The 23,340-nt window shown below is 39.3% G+C and overlaps 1 protein-coding gene across 1 annotated transcript in view; it reads left to right on the top strand.

Annotated features, from left to right (window-relative positions):
- The window catches only part of SLC5A12 (solute carrier family 5 member 12), a 45,094-nt gene that overhangs the window by 5,047 nt on the left and 16,707 nt on the right, over window positions 1-23,340 (top strand). Inside the window, exons 2-9 of the mRNA XM_025459807.3 lie at window positions 4,916-4,981; window positions 6,194-6,245; window positions 7,412-7,479; window positions 11,684-11,838; window positions 11,959-12,099; window positions 16,290-16,419; window positions 17,400-17,488; window positions 20,126-20,238. Of these exons, the coding sequence (XP_025315592.1) occupies window positions 4,916-4,981; window positions 6,194-6,245; window positions 7,412-7,479; window positions 11,684-11,838; window positions 11,959-12,099; window positions 16,290-16,419; window positions 17,400-17,488; window positions 20,126-20,238 (814 nt within the window). The remainder of the gene's footprint in view (window positions 1-4,915; window positions 4,982-6,193; window positions 6,246-7,411; window positions 7,480-11,683; window positions 11,839-11,958; window positions 12,100-16,289; window positions 16,420-17,399; window positions 17,489-20,125; window positions 20,239-23,340) is intronic.

Below are 23,340 nucleotides of genomic sequence, written 5' to 3'. Positions count from 1 at the left end.
ACAGGCCACTACTTTTTTTTTTAAGATTTTATTTATTTATTCATGAAACAGAGAGAGAGAGGCAGAGACCCAGGCAGAGGGAGAAGCAGGCTCCTGCAGGGGAGCCCGATGTGGGATTCGATTCCAGGACCTCGGGGTCACGCACTGAGCCGAAGGCAGACGCTCAACCGCTGAGCCACCCGGGCGTCCCCCAAGCTACTACTTTTTTAATGTCATCTTTCGAAGTGGTGCCTAAGCATTATAGGTGACATAATGTGGAGGGTTAAGTTTCTTTCTTTTTAATTTGCCTTTCCATTACATTGGTGGTGTTGTAGTAATTATAGTTAAGGTTTCAGAAATTAGATATGTAGGTATAGGATATCATTATTGAATATTATTTTGACATAGTAAGTGACATCACAAAATGATTGCTTTATGATGGATATTCATGGTCTGAGAGGGTTTGAAGCAATGCTATGAAGCCTTGAAGGTCTTTGTAAGTGTTGACCTTTACTCACCTTGAGATGGGTCACGGCAGCGTTTGAGCAGACCTTTACTCACCTTGAGATGGGTCACGGCAGCGTTTGAGCAGAGGAGTGACACGATGTGATCTGCATTTTTTGAGTGTTGCTGTAGCTGGATGTTGGGAATGAGTCTAGGATTTTGATTGCTAAAGCAAGGGTCTGGTTCAGAGGCTGTTCCTATAGCCCAAGCAAGAGCTGATGGTATTCCAGTGGCAAGAGAAGAGATGATGCAAGTGGCTATATTTGAGAGTGGGACATAGGCACCAGGATTCTTGTAGGAAGTGGATGTGGGGGGTGAGAGAAAGAGAGGGGTTAAGACTGGTTCCATGTTGAGTTCAAACCAACATGAGAAGTGAACTTACTATCTACTAAGATGGAAAAGAATGTGCCTCTATAAGGCCTGGGGTCTTGAAAATAATCAAATACAATGATGGGAAGTGTTACCTTTGCCATTTTCAAAAGCAGGCATCAAGCATACATCTCTTTGGTTGAATTTCCATTTTTATTATTGGCTGTAGTGATAGATAAATACACATCAAAGAGGACCATTGAGTGAAGGAGGGAGTAATTGAAAGAATGGGTAAATGCAGTCTTTCAGATGTAGAATTTCACAATTGCAATTGTCTCTCTTGTTTCAAGGATGAAAAACTGGAGGCTTAGGTTGCTGTGAGATTGTGGCAAAGCTCAAACTAGAATTTAAGGACTCTTCCTTCTGATCCACTTCTTTTTTTTTTTTTCTTCACATATTATTTTCTCAATATTGCCTCTCCAGCTGGACTGAATTGGCTGACATCAGGGGAACTAAACCGAGAGGCTAAAACCCTTGACTTTGTGCAAGTTCCTATAGCAGTTTCCTCACTGTCTTGCCATTTTTCATAATTTCCCTTTTGCTGTCCCAAACTTCAGGTGCCACCCAGTCCCAAAGCTAATACCACATATTTGGGGGCTTTGGGGTTACAGCATTTCTCCACTCCTACTACCAATTTTCATATTACTTATGAATTGCTGTGTAACACATCACCCCAAAATAAATTTCTTAAACAGCAATTTTATTTGCTCACAATTCTATGGGCCAGCAATTTGGTCTGGGCTGAGATGGGTCCAGTAAAATAGTAAGGTTCTCCTCCTGGTCTCACTGGGGCCTTGTATGAGCCTGCCATCAGCTCTTGCGTTAGCTAGTGGCTCACCGGTCTGGGGGATCTCAGACAAGACAGCTTGTCTATGTCACACTTAGTCTTGTCCTCCAGTAGGATACCTTGAGTTCTTCTATGTTTTGGGACAAAAAGTTCCCATCAGCAGAACATATCTTTTTTTACATGAGCATTTTTAGTCACCACTTGGATTATATTTGCTTTAAGTTATGTTCCCCCAGAAGCATTAAAAAATAAACAAACAAACAAAAAAACCCTAAGACAAGGATTTGAATGCAAGTCATACTGGGGGAAGTGATTTCATTGAATATTGGTGGCGATGAAAATATGGAAGAAAATGAAGCCAATAAAAGGTGTGTTTTTGAGCAGGTTACCCCTGTGAGCACTTGAGGTTCCATCTCACTGGGGACCTGTGGAAGACCTCCAGATCCTGTCTCAGGGTCGTCCCTCCTGGTGGGCAAAGAAGCCTGAATATTTGTGTCTAACTCCTTCTGTCACTGGCTTTCAGCCAATGATAACAGCCCCGGGCATTGCCAGCCTGCCCTGTGCAAGGGCTGAGATGAAGCCCTGAAGCAAAGGATCACAGGTGCATTGGGAGGCCATCAGCACGTCCTGGAATACTGAGTGCCACCCACTTGACGGCTACGGTCGCTAAGATCCCAGCGTGTCCTCGTCCCTGGACTTGGCGTTATCACGTACTATGCCATGGAGCCTATGAGCACCAGGTTTAGAAAAGAAAGCCATTGTTTAGGGCAATAAATGAATCTTCCCAAAGACATATGATTGGAAACTAAGTTGTCCTCACCACAGAAGTTCTGCATGGTTTTCAGTCCTATGACATCCGAGACTTGCCTCCTCACTGACTTCCTTACCTCTTAAGATCATTTCCTTTATACCTGGTGTCCTCTGTCATTCGGCCACTGGCCTGTGTCCTGACTCACAGGGTACTGAATCTACCGTCTGAAGAAAGAGGGTCTACGGACAGGATGGATACGTGCTTGGGGTGAGGGTTGAGCAGGTGTAGTAGTGTGAAACTGAGTAACACTTCTGCTAAGAGAGTCCCTTCTAGGGTTTCAGAGAAGGCCCCGTTGTACACCATGACACAACACTTCTGTATCATTTCTAGGAATAGGACAAATCTGGTAGTTAACTCCTGATTTAATCAAAATGATTTTTTTTTCTTCAATGCAAGTAAGACAGGACCACTACCAATCAGAAACTCCTGCCAAGAAATTGAAACCTCAAGTCATACTTTTAACACTTATTTTGTTCACCTAATACATATTTATTATGATAAATAATCATAATCATAATAATAACAACAACAACAAATACCAGTGTTGTCTAGAATCTTTATTCAGGAAAACCCTTCTTGACCTCTAACTGTAAACCAGATCCAGCTGTTCAGTGTGTTCACAGTTCCTAGTAGCTCTTCCTCTAGTACACAGCATACCTGGAACTTTATTTTTATTAGAATAAATTTGTTAAAGGTCACTTTGTCTAACCCATAGAATCCTCTAAGGCACAGACTATATCATATTTGGTATTACTGTATGTCAGAATGCAGGATGGAAGTCAGGTAATAATTATTTATTGAATGAATGAAGATATAAAAGAAGACAAAAATGAATCCTTAGAGCACTGTTTACATGTATCAGGGAAGGTAAGTGTGGTTAGGCTGAAAAAATGTATCCCTTTCTTTAAAAAAAAAAAAAAAAAGTCAATATTCTAATCCCTGAACCTATGACTATTACCTTACCTGATTAAAAAAAAAAAAAAAAAAAAAAAAAAAAAAAAAAAAAAAGCTTTTGCAAATGTAATTAAATTAAGGATCTTAAAAGAGGAGATTATCCTGGATCTCCCCAGGTAGGCCCTAGGTACCATCACATGTACCTTTCTAAGACTGAGGCAGAGGAAGACTTGACAACCAGGAGAAGAAGCGATGTGACCACAGAGGCAGGAATTGAAGTGATGGAACCAGAGGCTAAGGAATAAAAATTATTTTAACATTAAGTGATCTCAGGTTCTTTCCTAAAGCCTCCAACCTGCCAGTACCTTGATTTTGGCCCAGTGAAATCGATTTCATACTTCTGGTCTTCAGAACCTCCAGAGAACTTCTGTTACTTTAAGCTGCATCAAAATCATGGCAATTTGTTACAGTCACTTTAGGAAACTGATACTGTAAGATTTATGGATCCGTTGTCAATCCACCAGACAGTAGAGTAGGTGGTCAAGTGACGCCATATAGGAAAAAAGTTGATCATAATTGTTGTTGGAGCTCAGAGGAGAAAGTATGCATATGGGTGGGAATGGCAGCTGGGCCAGCCTCCTTAAAAGATGACTAAGGATTGATGAATCTGGGGGGAAGATTCTCTCCCGTCGAAGGGTCTGTGCAAATGAAAGAAGAGCCTGAGAAGTGCAAAGCATGTTGACTGAGCCACACACAATGATTTGATGTGGAGAATAAATAATGGGAGGCCTAGTGGTGTGATTTAAGATAAGAAGGGTATAGATCAGAGGGTGGAGAGTATCAAGGGTGGGATGCGCACCTTGTTTGTCAACGATGGAGAATCATTGAAGATTTTAAGTAAAAAGGCAACATATGATGCCTGGGTGGCTCAGTGGTTGAGCATCTGCTCAGGGTGTGATCCCGGGGTCCTGGGATCCAGTCTCTCATTGGGCTCCCCTCAAGGAGCCTGACTCTCCCTCTGCCTATGTCTCTGCCTCACTCTGTGTCTCTCATGAATAAATAAATAGAATCTTAAAGAAAAAATAAAAAGCAACATGGTTAGAGCCTTGCTCTAGGAGAACCAACATGGCAGATGTATGGTTGATGGAATGGATGGGCAAGGATCGGAATTAGAGAAATCAGCTGGGAGCTACTGCAGTGACCTGGGAAAGAGGGAATACAGGGTGGGCTAAATCTGGGGCCAGGGATATAAAAGGAAACAGTGGCTTCAGTACAGTCAGTAGGATGACCTCTGGGTCGAAAGTGAGAGGGTCTGGGTTTTTATTCAAGCAATAGAAGTTTAAAAAGAAGAAGGCATTTGTCTTCTCTCTCATGAGAAGCTTAAGCCAGAATGGAGCTTTCATAGAGCTCTGGTATTTCTTTGACCTCAAACAATCTGTAGTTTTCCTGTTCTCTCAAGTAAAGCCATATTAAAAACCCAAAGCACTAAACACGGGAGAATCCAAGAAAATAAAGCACCTTCTTAGCAGCTCTGATGCTGACTCTTTGCTTGTCCTTCTCTCTGTTTCTAGTACTTACAGCTACGATTCAATAAGCCAGTACGCTACGCGGCCACTGTCATCTACATCGTGCAGACGGTAAGGGGGAAGGGCCGCAGGGGGTGGACTGTGTGCGGTGACAACACACAGGTTTGTTTACTCCAGGGGGGCAGGCAGTGCAACCAAAGGACAGACCAAACGCCAAGAAGCAACTCCTTTCCTCACAGGTAGGACTTCTGAGACGGGTGACCACTGGCAGTGGTCCACATGGTATGGACCCCGTATATTCATCCGGATAATAGATAACAAACAAATGTCTACTATAAACCACAAAGAAAAACGTAGCCTTAAAAACTCATTTGAAACTTTTATTTCCTTTGTACAAGTTGCTTTGGATATGAAATGGTCCTTTCACTAGCTTTTCTCTAGTTAACTGCATTGAACCAGAAATGCCCATTTTGCCGAAAATCATTTAATTAATTAATTAATTTATTTATGTATTTATGTATTTATTTATTTATTTTTGCCCCAAATCATTTTAAGACAATACTCCCATTCTCCCCTTTTGGACTTCTCTCCTGTTTCCTAGGCTCTGGGCGCCTCCAGGCCATCCTCCAAGTTGGTATATATACTTCCTAGAACTCACACAGTACTTCCTGCTGGAAAATTACCTTCTTGCCTTTTTTAACCAAAACACTCCCTCACCGATTGAAGGATTTAGTAGAGGGGAAAAGAAAGCACTGCTCCCTGACCTTCTCATACACTTTTGCCTTTTAAAACCCTTGCCTGAATCTCTAAATGGTGAAATCCCATTTAAAATAAAATGAGACTGTGCCCGCTTCCTTCAGTGTAGTGGCTGCAACTGGGGGAGTCCAACCATTAAGTAGATCACTCGTGTGGTTAGTTTTCACCGTGCTGTCCTGTCCCCTGTTTCAGTAGGCCACTAAAAGGAGGTTGAGTCATGGTGGCATAAGCGTGGGGGCGGAGGTGGGTAGAGAAAAGTTGGATCAAAACCTTACCTTGAAGCCTATTTTTGTGACCTCCAAAAATATGCCGTATCTAGCCATAAAATCTCAAAATTCACAGCAATCTTAGAAGTCCAGTGCTCTTCCTCTATCAGATGCTTATTATCCCCTTTGCATGCTAATGATGGCGATCATATGATTTCAAGATGAGAGCGGTTGCCAATGAGGCTGTGTAGTGACCACGTTGAGGGAAACACCACTTGAAGGTCAATAAGGACCGTTGGAGGCAGCTTTCCCTTCCACGTCACTCCTCACACTGTTCACCCGACTCTTGTTCACCCTACAGATTCTCTACACAGGAGTGGTGGTGTATGCCCCCGCCCTGGCGCTCAATCAAGGTGAGTTACTGATACTCCCCTGGGTACTTTCCATCTTTTGTCTGTTTACATTCTCATCTCAAGAAACACACATCCGTATTGTCAGGGAGACATTCTTGTGCTTAGGGGGCTCTAATTACTATAGTCATCACCATCTAGAGCTCCAAAAATCCTTGGAAAGAGCACTGGGTGTTTCATGCAATTGATGAATTGCTAAATCTACCCCCAAAACTAATAATACACTATGTGTTAACTAACTTGAATTTAAAGAAAATCTAAAAAAAGAAAAAAGAAAGAAAATAATGCAAATAATTAGTCACTTGATTTTGCCCACATGGTTTCAAACACCAAGCTTGATTGTCATTTGTTTTGGTTTTTTAATCACTGAAATGATGGAGGTCTTGGTTATTGCATATGAACAACCACTAAGCACGTTTGTGGTATATGATCCCATCTCAGTGCTTTCATGTAGATAATCTGAATAGAGGAGTGAGGGATCCCTGGGTGACTCAGCGATTGAGCGTTTGCCTTCAGCCCACGGCGTGATCCTGGAGACCCGGGATCCGGTCCCACAACAGACCCCCTGCATGGAGCCTGCTTCTCCCTCTGCCTGTGTCTCAGCCTCTCTTTCTCTGTGTCTCTCATGGATAAATAAATAAAATCTTTAAAAAAAATAAATAGAGGGGTGAAAGGTGCTCGTAGGAATCATTTTAAGATTTATACTTGGCATTTTGGAGAGACCTAAGAGCAAAAAGTTTTAAATGATTAAAATAAATTTAGTAATGGTACCTATAATATTAAAAGACTTCAATATTCAATTTAATCATGCTCTGGGCTTATACTGAGAAATACTTATTCATGGCTGATGCTTAGGTAGTTTCAAAGTACTCAGACTAATTTTGTTAAGAAAAAGCAAACAAACAGTTGGTACAAAGACGGGCAGCTACAGAATTTTTGGAGGAAAAATTTGGCTTTTAGCCATACCTAAAAATTATGGACTGAGTTGAAATATAGCAATGTAATAAAATAATCTTTATCAGAGGTGAATTTAATAAGAGAAAATTCTAATGCGATTTCCATTTGCCCACAAAAAACGCTGACAAAAATATTGTGACTTTGTCTTCATAAACCTTGGTCTTCTACTTTCCTCGGAGAAACTTCTTTCAATATTTCTTCTCCTTTTCTAGTGACGGGGTTTGATCTCTGGGGCTCTGTGTTTGCCACGGGAATTGTTTGCACATTCTACTGTACCCTGGTATGTATCTATCCATTAAAAAGTATTTAATACCATGTCCTAATATGGGATAAGGGCAAATCTCCAACAACAGAGCATCTAATTATAGCAGAATTTGCTATTCCAAAATTAAATAGAAATATGCTGGCCTATCTGTCACAGTTTCCTGAGGAAGGTGCTGTTGTTTTATTTAAAATTCTTTTCAGTACCATTAGTAGAATTGGGTTGGGCTCATTTGAGAAATCTTGGCAAAGAAAAAATTTAATGGGAGAACTACCTCCTTGATCAGAGGATAAGTGACCCTACACGTAACAAGCACAAAACCAAAATGTGCTTTTTTCACAGCAACTATGAACCATATAGGTAGCATACATGTCACACCTAGTGATTGAGAAATTCAAAATGTGTGTACGAAGGACCAAGAATGGTTGGTGTTCTGTGACCTTGAGGGTTCCACAGTGTGCTGTTCTTTCTTATTGATGGATAAGCTTGCGTTACATTAACATTTGGCTTACCATATGCTCCATTTTTAACCAGGCAATCTGGGTGGTATTGGCACTATATTTATATAACTGTTAAAATCAGTTTAGTTCAGAAGCGTTCGTTGAGCACCTATTATTGATCATGCCCTGCGATGGGAATCTTCATTCATCTGAATCTTTGGCACCCACAGACAGAGGCTGTAAGTAACCAGGTAAAAGTGTAACAGTGGTTTTCAGAAAACTGGACCTTTTTCGTCCTCTATAGAGAAAAATAAAGTAATCCTATATTATCATAGAGCAGGCCATACATGTATTTTGGCACCGTGTGCAGATCAGATACTCTTTTAACATATATCATGAAATATATGACTTGGAAACGCCCTTAACTCCTTTTCATACACACAATTCCCACCATTTCTTTGCACTGCAGAGTTTTGTCTTTTTTTTTTTTTTTCATTCCATTCTCACTATCATTGTTCTATTCCAGACACACATCTCTTACGTAGGTTAAAAATAAGTTTCTGCTCCTTAAATGTCTGGCCATATGTGACAGATTAGTTGCTCTGAGGCATCTACCCATACAAGGATGACTAGACGCATTGCCAGGGACACTGAAGACAGACTTCTTAGCAACAAATAATGGAAGGCAGAAACAGTGAGATAATATCTTCAAAGCATTGATGGAAAACAATTGTCAACCTATAATTGTGTATTCAGCAATACTAACTTTTCAGAACTGTCAAGAACCAGGATGATTTACCACCAATCTAACTTCCCCTGAGAAAAACCTAGAGGAAGTACTGCAGGAAGAAGGAAAATGATCCAGTTTTGGATAGAAGAAGTAATGATCAGAAAATAAAATAGTAAACCTTTAAGAAGTCCAGTCAAACAGTTTTTTGGTGCTTGATGACAAAAAATAACAACTTGATATTACATATCAATAATATCTAATAACTTACATATCTAATGATATGTTATAATTTACAATATTGTGAAATATACCACTACTATTTTTATTATTAGATGTAATTTTTTTTTAGATGTAATTTTGGATTAAGAAAAAGAATAACCATCTTTTGGACAACAATAGCATGTAAATTAGGAAGACAGTAATCAGACTTGATGATTTTGTCTTCTTTGAATTGTTGGGGATTAAGACATTCTTTAAATTTAGACTCTAACTTAAAATTTTATGGCAAAATCTCAAGAGGACTTGTTTAAATAAAATGGTCAAAGTGGAGAAAAGGAATTAAAACATGACAAAACAAAACCTCAAGTGATTTAAGCAAGAGAAGAGGAAAAAAGCATAGAGAAAGCACAAATAGAGACCAAAAAGTAAGATGTCAGAAACATGTCTGCGTATTTTAATGATCACAACAAGCTAAACTGAACTAAACTTACTAACTCTTAATTGGTTTCAGTGCTTCCCCCCCAACCCCCCCCCCCCATGTCTCTGGAAGATTAATCTTAATCACCCGTTTCTTTATGCCACTTAACTGACCCAATTCTCTTCTCACTTCCCATTGTTCACAGGATAAAGTATAAGCCTCTTGGTGTTGGAAATCGTTTATGATGTGCATCAATCCACCCAGCTAATCCCTCACCACACCTCTGTCCCCCTCTGTCCCATCTCTCCTCTCTCTAGCCAAGTTGCAGGCTTCCGGATCTCATTATGCTGGTGGCTCACTGGTCTAACACTTGCTGCTCAGGTGACAGGCTCCTTATGGTCCTGCAGTTGCATAGCACAACTAAGACAACCAGCGGGAGAGATTAAAATAATAAATAATTCCTGCCATTCAGGGACTTGCAATCTAGTGAAGTAAACATTAGATTTCACACAAACTGATTACATATATCAGTGACCCCGCACGATCAGGGTTATAGGTCAGTGGTGTGTGTGTGTGTGTGTGTGTGTGAGTCTCACTGTATGAAGGAGTTATGGAGTCAGAAAAATTTTCATGGTGGCTATAATCTGTCTTTTGATGTACATTTGATAAGGTGGTTTGTCCTCATGCCTCAGGGCTAGCTGAAGATAAGGTTCATGCATATTTTTGCATAACCAATAGCAAGTAACCTCTGAAAACCGAGGTCTTGGACACTTGATCTTCATATCACTAAAATCTGGTGTTGCAATTTGGGTTTAGAAGGCTTAGTATCTTTAGAGAACATCACGATACCACTATTTGAGGGGGTAGGAGGAAAATATTGGTTATTCCTCAAGTCAGGATGAGAACACAACATACAAATACAATGCCTCTGGCAGAACATTAATGTCTATTTATTAAATTGCACTTTAATTGCAAAAGAAATGATGGGACAACCCCAATATCTTCTTTCTTCTCAAGGTAAAGATGAAGCCTGTCATCTTTTCAGAGAAGTTCTTGACACTCTGGAGGAGTAACTGGGGATGATAATTCTATTTTTCAATGTTAAAAATACCACATCCTTCCATTCTCATTGTGCTTATTCATTTTCAAAGCACTTCTTTTTTTAAAATATCACTTTGTTTAATCTTTCCCGATTTGCTCATTCCTCCTTCACTGTGGTCCTGGGGGATTCTCTACCTGGATTACTCCAGCAGCTTCTTTCTCCCCTTCCTTTCCTCTTGCCCACGTGTTTCTCAACTAAAATTGCACACTAGAATCCCTGTGGGAGCTTTGAGAAAACATTTAGGACTCGGTCTCAACCCAGACCTCAATTTATTCAGAATCTTGGAGTTGGTGCTAGGATATTTTGTTAGTTTGCTTGTTTTCAAATTCCGCAAGTGATTCTCAAGAGGATCCAATTTTGATAACCAGCATGCTCACCTCTTGCTCATCACTCTGTGTTGAGTTCTGATGTGAGATTTACCCTCTAGAAAGTCTGCTTTGCTCATCTCCCTATTTGACCATTTCTTCATGAATTTCTAGACTCTGTGTTTTTCTAGTTCTTTTCTTCTTTCTCATCATTCTACCATTTCACTTCCCCCAAATTTATTTATTGTCACTAAATTTACAAAAACCAAAAAAAGAAAAAAATGCTTATGTTGCATAAGCCAGACCTAGGTGATCATCCTCAATTCCCCTCCTTCCTCATCATATGTATTCAATTATTCACAAGTTGTGTTGATTTGACCTCCCAATTGTTTTCCAAATCCATCTACTTCTTTCTATCTCTGCCTTGCTTCAAACCTCTGTCATCTTGGGCACAGACTCTGAAATCACATCTGGGTGTATCTCTTCACTCCTTCTTTTCCATGGTCCTGCAATCTGGTACCTACACAACCACCCCTGAAACCACTATAAAGCAAACAAATAAAATCTCATCATCATGTAAATCTCTTTAATGCTGTCTCATTACTCTTGAGAAATCATTTAAGTAGCCTTGTCAAAATCTGTGTTCTGGCCTGTAGCAGATTCAGCAACCTCCCCTTGGGCATTCTGTATATGCTTCAATCTATATATTCTAGTATTATTTCATTTCTCCAGGCAGCCATACATCTCCATCCTTCACACATGTGGTTCCCTTCTCTTGTCCTCTGTGCCTGGAAAATTCCTACCCATTCTTTACAATGTAGTGAAAGAAAGAAAGAAAGAAAGAAAGAAAGAAAGAAAGAAAGAAAGAAAGAAAGAAAGAAAGATGGAAGGTAGCAAGGAAGGGAAGAAAGAGAAAGAAAGATTGTATCAGCAGAGAGGTTGTCAAAAAAAATTGGAAGACTTGAAGCCTTCCTTTTTAAGAACTCACATCCATTCTCTCCATTTCAGGGAGGATTAAAAGCAGTGGTGTGGACAGATGCATTTCAGATGGTTGTCATGATTGTGGGATTCTTAACGGTTCTCATTCAAGGATCAGCTCATGCTGGTGGATTACCCAATGTAATAGAACAATCAAGAAATGGATCCCGACTAAATATATTTGAGTACGTGCAATACTACTTTCCCATGTTTTATAAAGATTTAGCTGTATGGCCTCTGTAACTAAAGCAATATTTGGGCATCGAAGGAACATCTTTGTTCACTCACTTCTCTCTGGCTCATAGCTTTGATGTAGATCCTCTCAGACGGCACACTATTTGGACAATCTCAGTGGGAGGAACGTTTACGTGGCTTGGGATCTATGGTGTTAATCAGTCGACCATACAGCGATGCATCTCTTGCAAAACAGAAAAACATGCAAAACTGTAAGTTATAAATACACATTTCAGTTTTCTTTGTCCTTATTGGGTATTTATTATACGCTTCTGTGTGTGTGTGTGTGTGTGTGAGAGAGAGAGAGATGGAAAGTTTGATTTAACCCTCTCAACAGTTTTTTGAGGCCGGCATTACTACTCCCATCTCAACAAAGAAGTGGATTGGAGCTCACGTCTGCCTCCCTTTGCTCTCCATCATTGACTGCCTCCATTTGTTGAGAACTTGTAGGCTAAATTAGGTGGCCATGGGTGGCTATGCAGAGGTAAATAGCATAGATTGTCTACTCACAGCTTCTGTGAGGAGATGGCCCTTATGATTTGCTTGATGAAGCCTGTGGTCTCTTGAGCTACTATTTTTGTTTTGATGGATCTATCCTTAAGTTTTCCAAGGAGAGGTTTAAAAGAAGTCATAATGGGCTTTCACCAGGGCAGCTCTCGCCAAGCTAGCAGCCCCTAGTATTGCCAGGCCTGCTTGCCCTGAGGGACTCCAGCAGGCACAGCTCGGGGAGCCTTTTCCAAGCCCTGCAAGGCATCGCATGCTCTAGACTGGGGGTTGAAGGAAGTCATGTATTATTCTGCACGACTGGCAGAAATAAGCTAGCACTGCATCTGCAATGGACATTTTATCCTCCTTGTTACTGTCCAGATTTCCAGCATCCCCGGATTTGTCAGGATGTCCTCAACTTTTCTTAGAGTGAGAAACAGTCACTGTGAATATTTTCACAACTGACTTTAAAATACTTTCAATGCATAGTTTTTTATTTAGAATGAGTAGAAGATAACATTGCTGCGACACGGCTCACCATTTTGTGACTTGGATTCCAAAAGAGAATTTATTACTTATCTATTCCACACGCTCTCAGAAGGAAGCACTGAATACGTTATCTAGTATTCCATTAATTTGCTGGTAACATATTCATATCCTATTAGAATAAACAATGTTAGCAAACCCTCCACACAAGATTATCACTTTATCAAATAGGAAACAGAAATCAGTCAAAATGGTCAGTCCAGTTGAAGTGCACTCAGCCGGAAGGAAGGGCGCGGCGGGGATGTGTCATTTGTCACACAACTGAAGCCTCAAGGTCATTACGGGGGCAGCTGGAGGCCACTTGGAGCCGGCTGCCAATCTGCTCTCATCTAGGAGGCTCTGCAGAATGTTGATTAAATGCTCTGCTTCTGTTCAATTACCTGAGAGCCTGGTGTCATTAAGACATTCCATCAGAGTTTAGGAAAAACTCTGCTACTTGGGAAAAATACACCCTGAAACATATGTAGGTGAAAACAGATCCATAACCTTCGTACTGACCATGCGTCCATGGGGTGAAACCACGAGTGGGCTCATTATATATGCATATCATTCATGACCAGGAATGCCGAGGACGCACTGGAGACAATTCGGTTGATCTTAAGCCTGATCCGTCTTCCTCATATCTAGAAATAACATCACCCACCATGTCATCTTAGATGTGCTCCCTGGAAGCTGACTTCACCTCCTCTTGTTTCTAGACTCCAATTTCTTTTTCTTTTCTTTTCTTTTTTTTTTAAGATTTTATTTATTTATTCATGAAAGAGAGAGAGAGAGAGAGAGAGAGAGAGAGAGAGAGAGATGCAGGCTCTTCTTTTTCTTTTCTTTTCTTTTTTTTTTAAGATTTTATTTATTTATTCATGAAAGAGAGAGAGAGAGAGAGAGAGCGAGAGAAGCAGGCTCCATGCAGGGAGCCCGATGTGGGCCTCGATTCCGGATCTCCAGGATCACGCCCTGGGCTGAAGGCGACGCTAAACCACTGAGCCACCCGGGCTGCCCCCAGTTTACTTTCCAAGGTGGTTGACTGTACATGTTGCTTTGAGGGTAGTAGGTGCTGATGCAGAGTCTCAGGTCCCTTCCCACATCCATCCCAGCTCCTGGCTAAGATGAGCACACCCACACAAGTCACTTTTGTTCTATTCCTGCTGCTTTTGTTTATCTTCCTCATTCACATCTAAAATCATTGTGTTCATTTATTTCATTTCAGTGATGATCTGCTTCCAATCCCGGAATTTAACCTCCATGAGGGAGGGTTCCCTGTTGCTCACTGCTATACCCCAGTACCTAAGAGAGCCTAGTACACAGAGATGTCTAATCCATATATTTTGAGTGAAACAATGAAGTGGCTTTAGTTAAAAATAGGAGAATTATCTCTGTAAAGAATCAAAGTCCATTTCTAATGAAAAACAAAGTCACGACACAAGGTCTTTAACATTCAATACAGTCTTACCCTTGGTTTCTCACTTCCTGTCGTTGACTGGTGAAGCTTAAAATTGTTCTGGATAATGTATGGATGTCCTCTGTATGGATATTTTTACAGAATGTAACTCATTCAATCCCTGTACTAGTCCTATAATAGAAGGAAAGCAGGTGTGTTCACACTCTTTTTACAGATGACATAACTGCCTCAGGGTGTTACATGACTTGTCTAAGGGCAGGTGGTCGTTAAGGATAAAGTCTTCTGCCCCGAGGTCCAATGTTTTTTTTTTTTTTTAATAAATGATACAAGGAGTATAATCACAGTGTACTGAATTTCTACCATTCATTCATTCAATTATTTATTACCAAAAGGGAAATAATTTCATGTCTGCTATGTGCCAGCACTATTCTATAGCACTGTGTTTGTTTGAGTGGGGGAAATTAATAATAAGCAAATTAACATATAATTTCAGATAATAAACATTGCTGGAATACTTTCAAGGAAGTAACTTCTAGGATAAGTCTCTTTTCTCATGTAAATAGTATCAAATAGAAACTTCCAAACGAGGTAATGATTGAACCAGATTCACTTCATATACAGGTAGTTTGACTCAAGGGTTTTTTTGAGAGCTAGGCACACTCGTACAGGATGGGTTTTCGGAGGCTTTGAAATTAATGTGTATCCTTACATTTATTTTTTTCTTTTTCTTTTTTTTTTAAATAAATTTATTTTTTATTGGTGTTCAATTTGCCAACTTACAGAATAACACCCAGTGCTCACCCCGTCAAGTGCCCCCCTCAGGGCCCGTCACCCAGTCACCCCCACCCCCGCCCTCCTCCCCTTCCACCACCCCTAGTTCTTTTCCCAGAGTTAGGAGTCTTCATGTATCCTTACATTTAAATGTGGATGTGTCTGATTCCCTTCAAACACTGACGTGATCCAAGAAAATTCCTAGTGTTGCTCTCTGGCCCTTTGACATTCTCTCCAGAATGAGGCTGTTTATAAAAATCCAGCCTACTTTCAAATCTTCCTTGAAATTAAGAAAACTAGTGGGGCATCTGGGTGGCCGTTAAGCATCAGACTCTTGATTGCAGCTCAGGTCATGAGCTCAGGGTTGTGAGATCAAGACCACACTGAGCTCCACATTGAGCCTGCTTGGGATGCTCTTCCTTCCTCTGCCTTTTGCTCGCTTGCAGGCTCTCTAAGTAAATATATATATATATATATATATATATATATATATATATATATATATTTTTTTTTTTTTAAAGAAATCTAGTAATATTTTGACTTTCAGAAATCAACAATGAATTCAAAATAACCATAGGAAACTGTCAAAGCACTCAAACTAGAGTGAAGTGTATCCATGTGTTGTACAAATAAAAAGAATTGCTCCCCAGAATATGGGTAAAATGACCTTAAGTTTTGCATACTTTCTATTCTCTTTAAAAAAAAAAAAACCCTCAACTTTACATTTCATCTAAATCAGTCTCCAAAGTGAATATTTCCAAAATGTGTCTATTTCTACATTTATCTCATTATCCCTCTGGAAGAAAAGGTGTTAAAATGTAAGTTCACTTTTTGACAGTTTTATGAATTGAGTGGGGGGAAAAATCACTGTAAGTTATATAATATGAGTGATCGGTATGTGAAATTTCATCCGAGAAAATAGATCTTGCACCACACATTGAGATTTTGCAGAAAAACTCCTGATTTCAAAAGAAAAGCCATCAAAAACCTACCTCATTCAATTTTGTCATCAGTCTAAAAATATAACATTCCCAAATAGAACAAAAATGGTGAATGTATAAAATATAATGATTCTTGAAGGCTGTAGAATTTTATTTTATAGCAAAAAGCCCCCCAAATTCTTACCTTGAATTTTTGGTGATGTCTTCATCACACTATTATATGGCATAGAGGCTACCAATAGGCCGATGTGTTCTCTTCTAGGGCCTTGTATTTTAACTTGCTGGGTCTCTGGATCATTCTGGTGTGTGCTGTCTTCTCTGGCTTAATCATGTACTCCCACTTCAAGGACTGTGACCCTTGGACTTCTGGCATTATCTCAGCGCCAGACCAGGTTTGTGTTCTCTTGGGACCAGCGGAGAATGGCCGAAATGAGTGAGCTTCTGGCCATGACTGGGTGATATGGGTTCTTCCTTTTTATTTTTCCACCTGGATCCCAAGCCACTTCCTGAGCCCCAGGGAGATATCTCTTTCCCCTCCTCTTGGGTGATGTCACCACACACCAGGTTCTAATAGGGGAAGTGACACGTAAAAAGGTATCTCTCCTTGCCCTTGAAGACCAGGCCAGGGCAAGGCTGGGGAGAGTGGAGGTTAGGCTTGAACCCATGGCTTTGGTTGTCGATCCAGCCCTTCTTTTTTCCCCTAGATGTCTCAAGGTTCATTACAGATGCTTTATTCTCATATTGAACAAAATGACCCTTATTTCTATAAAGCTTCTGCGCTTGTCTTCTCATTATACTACATTAAAAGTGCTTTCAAAAACTCCATTTATTGAGGCACCATCACCTCTCTCCCGTCTGTATATTCCACTGTCCCAGGGGGGCTCCTCTCTCACAGATCTGACTCCAGAATAGAACCATAATACCTAGACACCCTGAAGACCTGGCTCAAGCATTCGTTTTTAGGATTTAACTGCTAACATTAAGGGTGCACAGGCAAAGGAATGGCATACATTGCAAATACCAGAAAAATAAAACGAGTTCTTGAACCTTCTAAAGTGCATCTAATCCTTTTTCCTAATGTCAGCTGCCCCTTCCCATGCCTCCACCTCCCCTCCAGCTGAAGCTGGACCTCAGGGCCCATGAAATCAGACTACTTGTAGCCTCAACTGGAAGCACGTAACAACCTGAGTTGTGCAAATGCCTCTATTTTATTTTATTTTATTTTATTTTATTTTATTTTATTTATTTTATTATTTTTTAATTTTTTTTTTTTGTATTTTTTTCCCACTTCCTTTTGCTAAAAAGTGACATTTTTCCACTCAGACTGTGCTGATGAGACCACTGATCCTATCTCGTTTTACCACCTCTTCAGCTAATGCCGTACTTCGTCATGGAGATATTCTCCATGATGCCAGGACTGCCTGGACTCTTCGTGGCCTGTGCCTTCAGTGGAACTCTGAGGTTAGTCTGTTGACAATACACGGCTCTGGCGATGTGGATGATATTATTTACATTTAAGAATATTCATTTAAGGGTTGCACGGGTGGTGCAGTCGCTTCCGTGTCCGACTCCTGGTTTTGGCTCAGGATCTGACATCAAGCCCTATGTCGAGCTCTGTGCTTAGCACAGAGTCTGCTTGAGATTGTCTCTCCCTCTCCTGTCCCTCCTGCTTATGCTCTCTCTTAGTCTCTCGAAAATAAATAAATATATTTTTTTAAAAAAGAATGTTTATTTAAAGTTAATAAATCATAAAAAGAAAAAAAGAACAAAATGCATATACTTATTCTACTTTTAGGAAAGTTTTTATCAGAGATACTGAATTTTATTAAATTTTTGGCATTTTTGCAGTGGCTATGTTTTTAACTTTTGGCAACCTAATATGGTGGCAGATTTCCAAATTAGCAACATCCTTGACTTCACGTAATGATTTTAACCTGCTTCGGGTATAATTCTAATTTAGTGAACTACTGAATTATTTTTGCTAATATTCTTTTTAGGATTTTTGCATCAAATACATGAAGTGACATTATTCTGTGGTATTGCGATTAGGATCTCAGGGAAACTCCAGACAGAAAATAGGAGCACCAGAGGATCAAGGAGGGGTAGCACTTTAGTTTTTATTTTTTCCCTCTCTATAGAGCTTTGCTAATCTTTTCTCTTACTTTAAGACCGACTCTTGACTCTTTCCAGATCGGAGAACTCCTAGTTGCCAACAGATAATTCACAAAAGAATGGATGGCTCTTTTGTTCTCAAGTCCAAAACTTCTAAGAAAGGGACACATTGGGTGGTACCTGCTATAGAGAGATTACTTCTGCTGCAACCTTAAGGAGGATGTTGAGTTGAGAAAGGGAAAGACAGGAATGGGGGTACAGTAAAGAGATCGTCCTTGAGGGTTAGGAAAAATTAAAAAAGAAAGATTTTTAGCATCTTACAGAAGCTTTAGATCTGAGAAGTTGACATATGGATAATTTACCTGACTCCAAAAGCAACCCAGTAGAGGCTCCATAGGGGCCAAATTCAAGTTTTTGCTCCCTCCTTCCCAGTGGATTTAAGGGTCAACCCTAATGTTCAGGACTTTCAGATGATGTATTTTGAGACAAAGTCGTATTTTGAGATCAAACTCCTTCTGTTTGATCATCTCCTTTCCTTACTGGATTTTCATGGAGCTGCAGATAGGAGGAAAGTCTGGCAGGAAACACACACACCACGTAGTGATTCTCAGGAAAACGAGAATGGTATCCCAGAGTACTTACAGTTTGAATTCCCTAGAAATGGGTCTTAGGAGATTTCTGCTTGCTATAGCTACCACTCAGGGAAGGAACTTTTAATTTTGCACAAAATGGACATGGAACTATTCTAACTAAAGTAACCTACGGCTAAAATTAATGGTATTATTAGAGGAAAAAGAAAAAAAAATGAATTTTCTTCCATGCTGTTGGCACAGCCCTAGCTTGTCTTCAAATGAACATCGGAGGATAACAAAACAGTCAGCTAACGAATAGCAGTGGAGAATTTACCAACAGCTTGGTCAGGTTTTGTCCATCAGCTTGTTTCTTTTCTGGAACCTTTGTTTGTGATTGTGATTTTGCATCACATGAATTTAATATAGTTACCTGTTCCACTAGCTAAAATATTCCTGGTCTGTATGAGAAATTAGATAAGCTTTCATGCTATTGGGAAGGGAAAACCCCAACCTCCAGGTCCTCTGTTGTCAAAACGAGTTTTAGGGCTTTAAGACTGGACTCTGATTGGAAAGTCAGAGAGAATATCAAATCTTTTATGTGGTTTTAGCCTTTGCCTCCTTCCCATTTTATCTTTTGCTTCTTTCTCCCTGACCGATTGCATTCTAACCACTCTGGTGGCTTCAGGCTGTTGAGTGTGGGAAGCTTTCCATCTAGAGGCATTTGAATGTCAAGTTCCCTTTTCCCCAATTTGCATGGGTCCTTTCGGTGCCTATTTCAATCATCATCTCCTAAGGGAAGAATTCTTTAACTTCAGTTTAGGACTCTGCAAGGCACACTTTCCTAGTCTCTTGTTATTTTCCTTCATGACAACCGTGATCAGTTGTGTAATTGGCTGTTGAATGTCTGTGGTGCTAAGTAGAGTGTAAGGTCTATGTTTGGTAGTTGACCATTGTATGCCTGGTGCCTAGACGTGTAAATTGTAAGAATGAATGAATGCGTGAATGATTAATGAGTGGCACATTTTACTGATTCCTGGATTAGGGTAGTTACTGCTTCCTGCCTCAAGTCCAAGCTAAACACACACACACATACACGTGCACCTGCACACACAACCTATCAATGCCTGCGAATTCACTTAAAGTCTTGTTCGGGGGCATTGGTAGGCATTAGAGCACAGACATGTAGCTTCTTCACTAGGGTTTGAAGAAATCCAAGAGCACAAGCACAGAAGCAGCTTTGAGGAGGGAAAAGCTCCCCATGGAGCTCCCCTGAAGTCCCAGAATAAGGACATATGTCTGTATCTGTTTCTTGTTTCTTTCCAGAGCCCTGCTTTGTCTACTTGCCCTGAGTGACAGGGCAGGCTGCTCAGCTTTATTTAGCTTGGACGATGTTCTTGCTTTTCTCTCCCTGCAGCACCGTGGCCGCCAGCATCAACGCCTTAGCGACAGTGACCTTTGAGGATTTTGTCAAGAGCTGTTTTCCCCATCTCTCCGACAAGCTGAGCACCTGGATCAGTAAAGGCTTATGTAGGTACAGCCGGTGGATCTTCTCCTCCACATCACGAAATGTACGTGTGGTGCATGTCAAAATTCAGGACCCACAGGCACGAATGCACACTGAGGTGTGTGAGGAATTTCACACATGGATTCACACTTCCAGAGCACCAGGAGGGTAATGGGAGATAATCACCAGCTAGCGTGCCTTTCCCCGTCCTTAGATTTGACTCTCTTCCGTACTTGCCCTCTGCTCTATATTCATCACTTCGTCATCCCTTGGTTCTGCCTTGTGTTGATCATATTCGCCCCTCTACATGGGAAGATGTTCTCCTCACTGTGGCCGTGACTTTGTCTAATAAAGTCAAATCATTTCCTTTTCTTTCTTTTTACTATTTATATTTATTATTACTATTATTATTATTAGTAGTAGTAGTAGTAGTGACACAGTGTTATGTTAGCTTCAGGTGTGCCACATGGTGATTATGCCAAATTCTTTCTCTAAATAACTTTTTATTACCAAACTCCTGGTGACCTCACTTCCAGGAATAATTCCTCCTTGCTTAATCACAGGGTTGCATATTACATTTATGCTCACTGTAGCACTTACCATGTTGAATTATCATTTTACAGAGTTTCCTTCTTCTTAAGTACAAATGAATTATATGCTTATTCACTTACTACAAAAAAATGTAGGTATTGGAGAAAACATATGAGCTTTTTAAATAAAATCATACCTGATTTTGTTCTGGTTGTTTTTTTTTTTTTTCTAGGATAGGATAGTAAGCATTTTCCTGTGTCACTTATGCATAGGTTTTGAATGTTTGCCTAGTAGTCTACAAAATGGCTTCCTTTTAATTTTTATGCTGTTACTTTTTAGATTTTTTTGTAATATTGTGATGACACCAAAATACATTCATCTTTGATGGCATCCACAATTTTTTTCCTTAATGAAAACCTCCAAAAAAACCATCAGATCGAATGATACAAATTCACTGACAGCTCTTGATGTATGTTCTGAAAAATATTTCCAGCATGGTCCAATTAATATTTATGTTTGGCAATAGTGAGTAATGACGTGTTTCTCTGTGCACTCTGTGCACATTAGTATTTTTAAAAATTGGCCAAATTCATGGTCAAAATAACATCACAGTTTTGCTTTAGTTTACATTTTTTGATTTATAGTGAATTTGAACATCTCTCAGATGATAAATAAGCCATCTTAATTTTTTGAAAAATCTATTTATACTTTCTGTTTGTTGATGAGATATTAGAAATTTTGCCTGTAAAATCTCTTCATGTATAAAGGAAATGTGACCTTTGTATATTTGAGAATATCCCCCAGATTTTTAAAATACATTTTTGATGTACAGAAATTATAATTACATGTTTGATCAAATATGTGTGTTATTTCTTTTCCTATTTTATTTATTTTAATTATTTATTCATGAGAGACACAGAGAGAGAGGCAGAGACACAGGCAGAGGGAGAAGCAGGCTCCATGGAGGGACCCTGATGCGGGACTCGATCCCGTGACTCCAGGATGACGCCCTGAGCCAAAGACAGACGCTCAACAGCTGAGCCACCCAGGCATCCTCTTTTACCATTTTATCCATTTCTTTATGCTTATGAATTTCTTCCCATGCAAAACCCATTTATATATTTCCTTATTTTTTCTGGATTGTAAATAATTTTATATTTCACATTTAATATTAACTGTATTCAAATTATTCGATTTGTTTGTGAAATATGATGAGGATCTAACTTGTTCTTTTTTCTTACATAGCCAATTCTCTAAGCTTCATGAATCCAATACTCTTCACTGTTTTTTAATATTTCAGTGATGATAATATACACTATAAAATTCTTTCATCTGTGAGGGTTTAAGGATACTACATATTATTTTCATTAAATTATCTATTGCAGGATGAATACCATCCTTTTGTATACTATAGCTTTATAGTGTTTTATTTAAAATATCTGCTAGAGTAACTCCTGTCACATTTATTTTAGTTTAAAATTAAAATTTTTTTCTATTGTTACTTTACTTTTTTTTTTCCTGGAAAAACAAACTTTGAGTTACACGTGTTTATTAATGCTTTAGGCTGACTTTAAAATACTTTATTGCATGTCACCTAGCCGCACCTCCATCCCAATGGGAATGCATTAAATCTAAAAATGTTTGGGGGAAGAATTGACATCGTTGTAAGCTTTCTATCTAGAGTTTCCAATAAAACTTGAAAAACTCAATTTTTCTCTTGACGTAATTTTTAATTTTCCACAAAGTAAATTTCTTAACAATAATGATTTTAATCCTAGAATTGTGTTTTGTTCCTTACATTTTATTATATAAATTTAATCTTACAGCAAAATTTAAGACTTTTTTCATAAATTCTCATTTACATACCCCCTGGATTCTCCATTACTATTGTCCTTGTCTTGCTTTTTCATGTAACCATCCAGCTCTCTACCATCCATTAGTATATCATGTTTGATACATTTAAAAGTTAATTGCAGATATCAGCACACTTCCACATAATTATTTTAGCATATACATTATTAACTAGAATTTAATACTGTTTTAAAATTTTTATGTAAAATCTACCTATAAAGATTTAGACAAATGGTAAGTATATATTTGCTGACTTTTGACAAGTGCGTATACCTGTGAAACCCAGAGATTACTAAAGTGATATAAATCACTTATCTATGATATAAATCATAGTGATATAAATCACTATCATTACCCTGGAAAGTTCTCTCTTGCTCATTCCAGGTAACCCCTGCCCCACGGCCCTCCCATGGCCCACGGGGACAACCACTCTTGATATTTCTCTCATAGATCAGTTTTATCTCTTCTAGACTGTCGAATACATGGAATCACAGTACACACTCTTTTTATGTACGACTCCTTTCGCTCACCATGTTTTTGAGATTTATCCATGTTGTTTTGTATATCGGTAGTTCATCCTTTATTTCCGAGTAGTATGACATTGTATGGATATACCACAGTTTTTTCAAACTCCTGATTCTGTTAATGGACCTGGGGTGTTTCAGTTTTAGTTTATAATGAATAAAAGTGCAATGTATACTCTTGTACAAGTCTTTTTGTGAACATATTTTCATTTCTAGTTG

Source organism: Canis lupus, chromosome 21 (genome assembly GCF_003254725.2).
Source record: "Canis lupus dingo isolate Sandy chromosome 21, ASM325472v2, whole genome shotgun sequence".
NCBI lineage: Eukaryota > Metazoa > Chordata > Mammalia > Carnivora > Canidae > Canis > Canis lupus.
The sequence above is the reverse complement of the archived record's forward strand: the minus strand, read 5'-3'. Positions and strand labels throughout refer to the sequence as shown.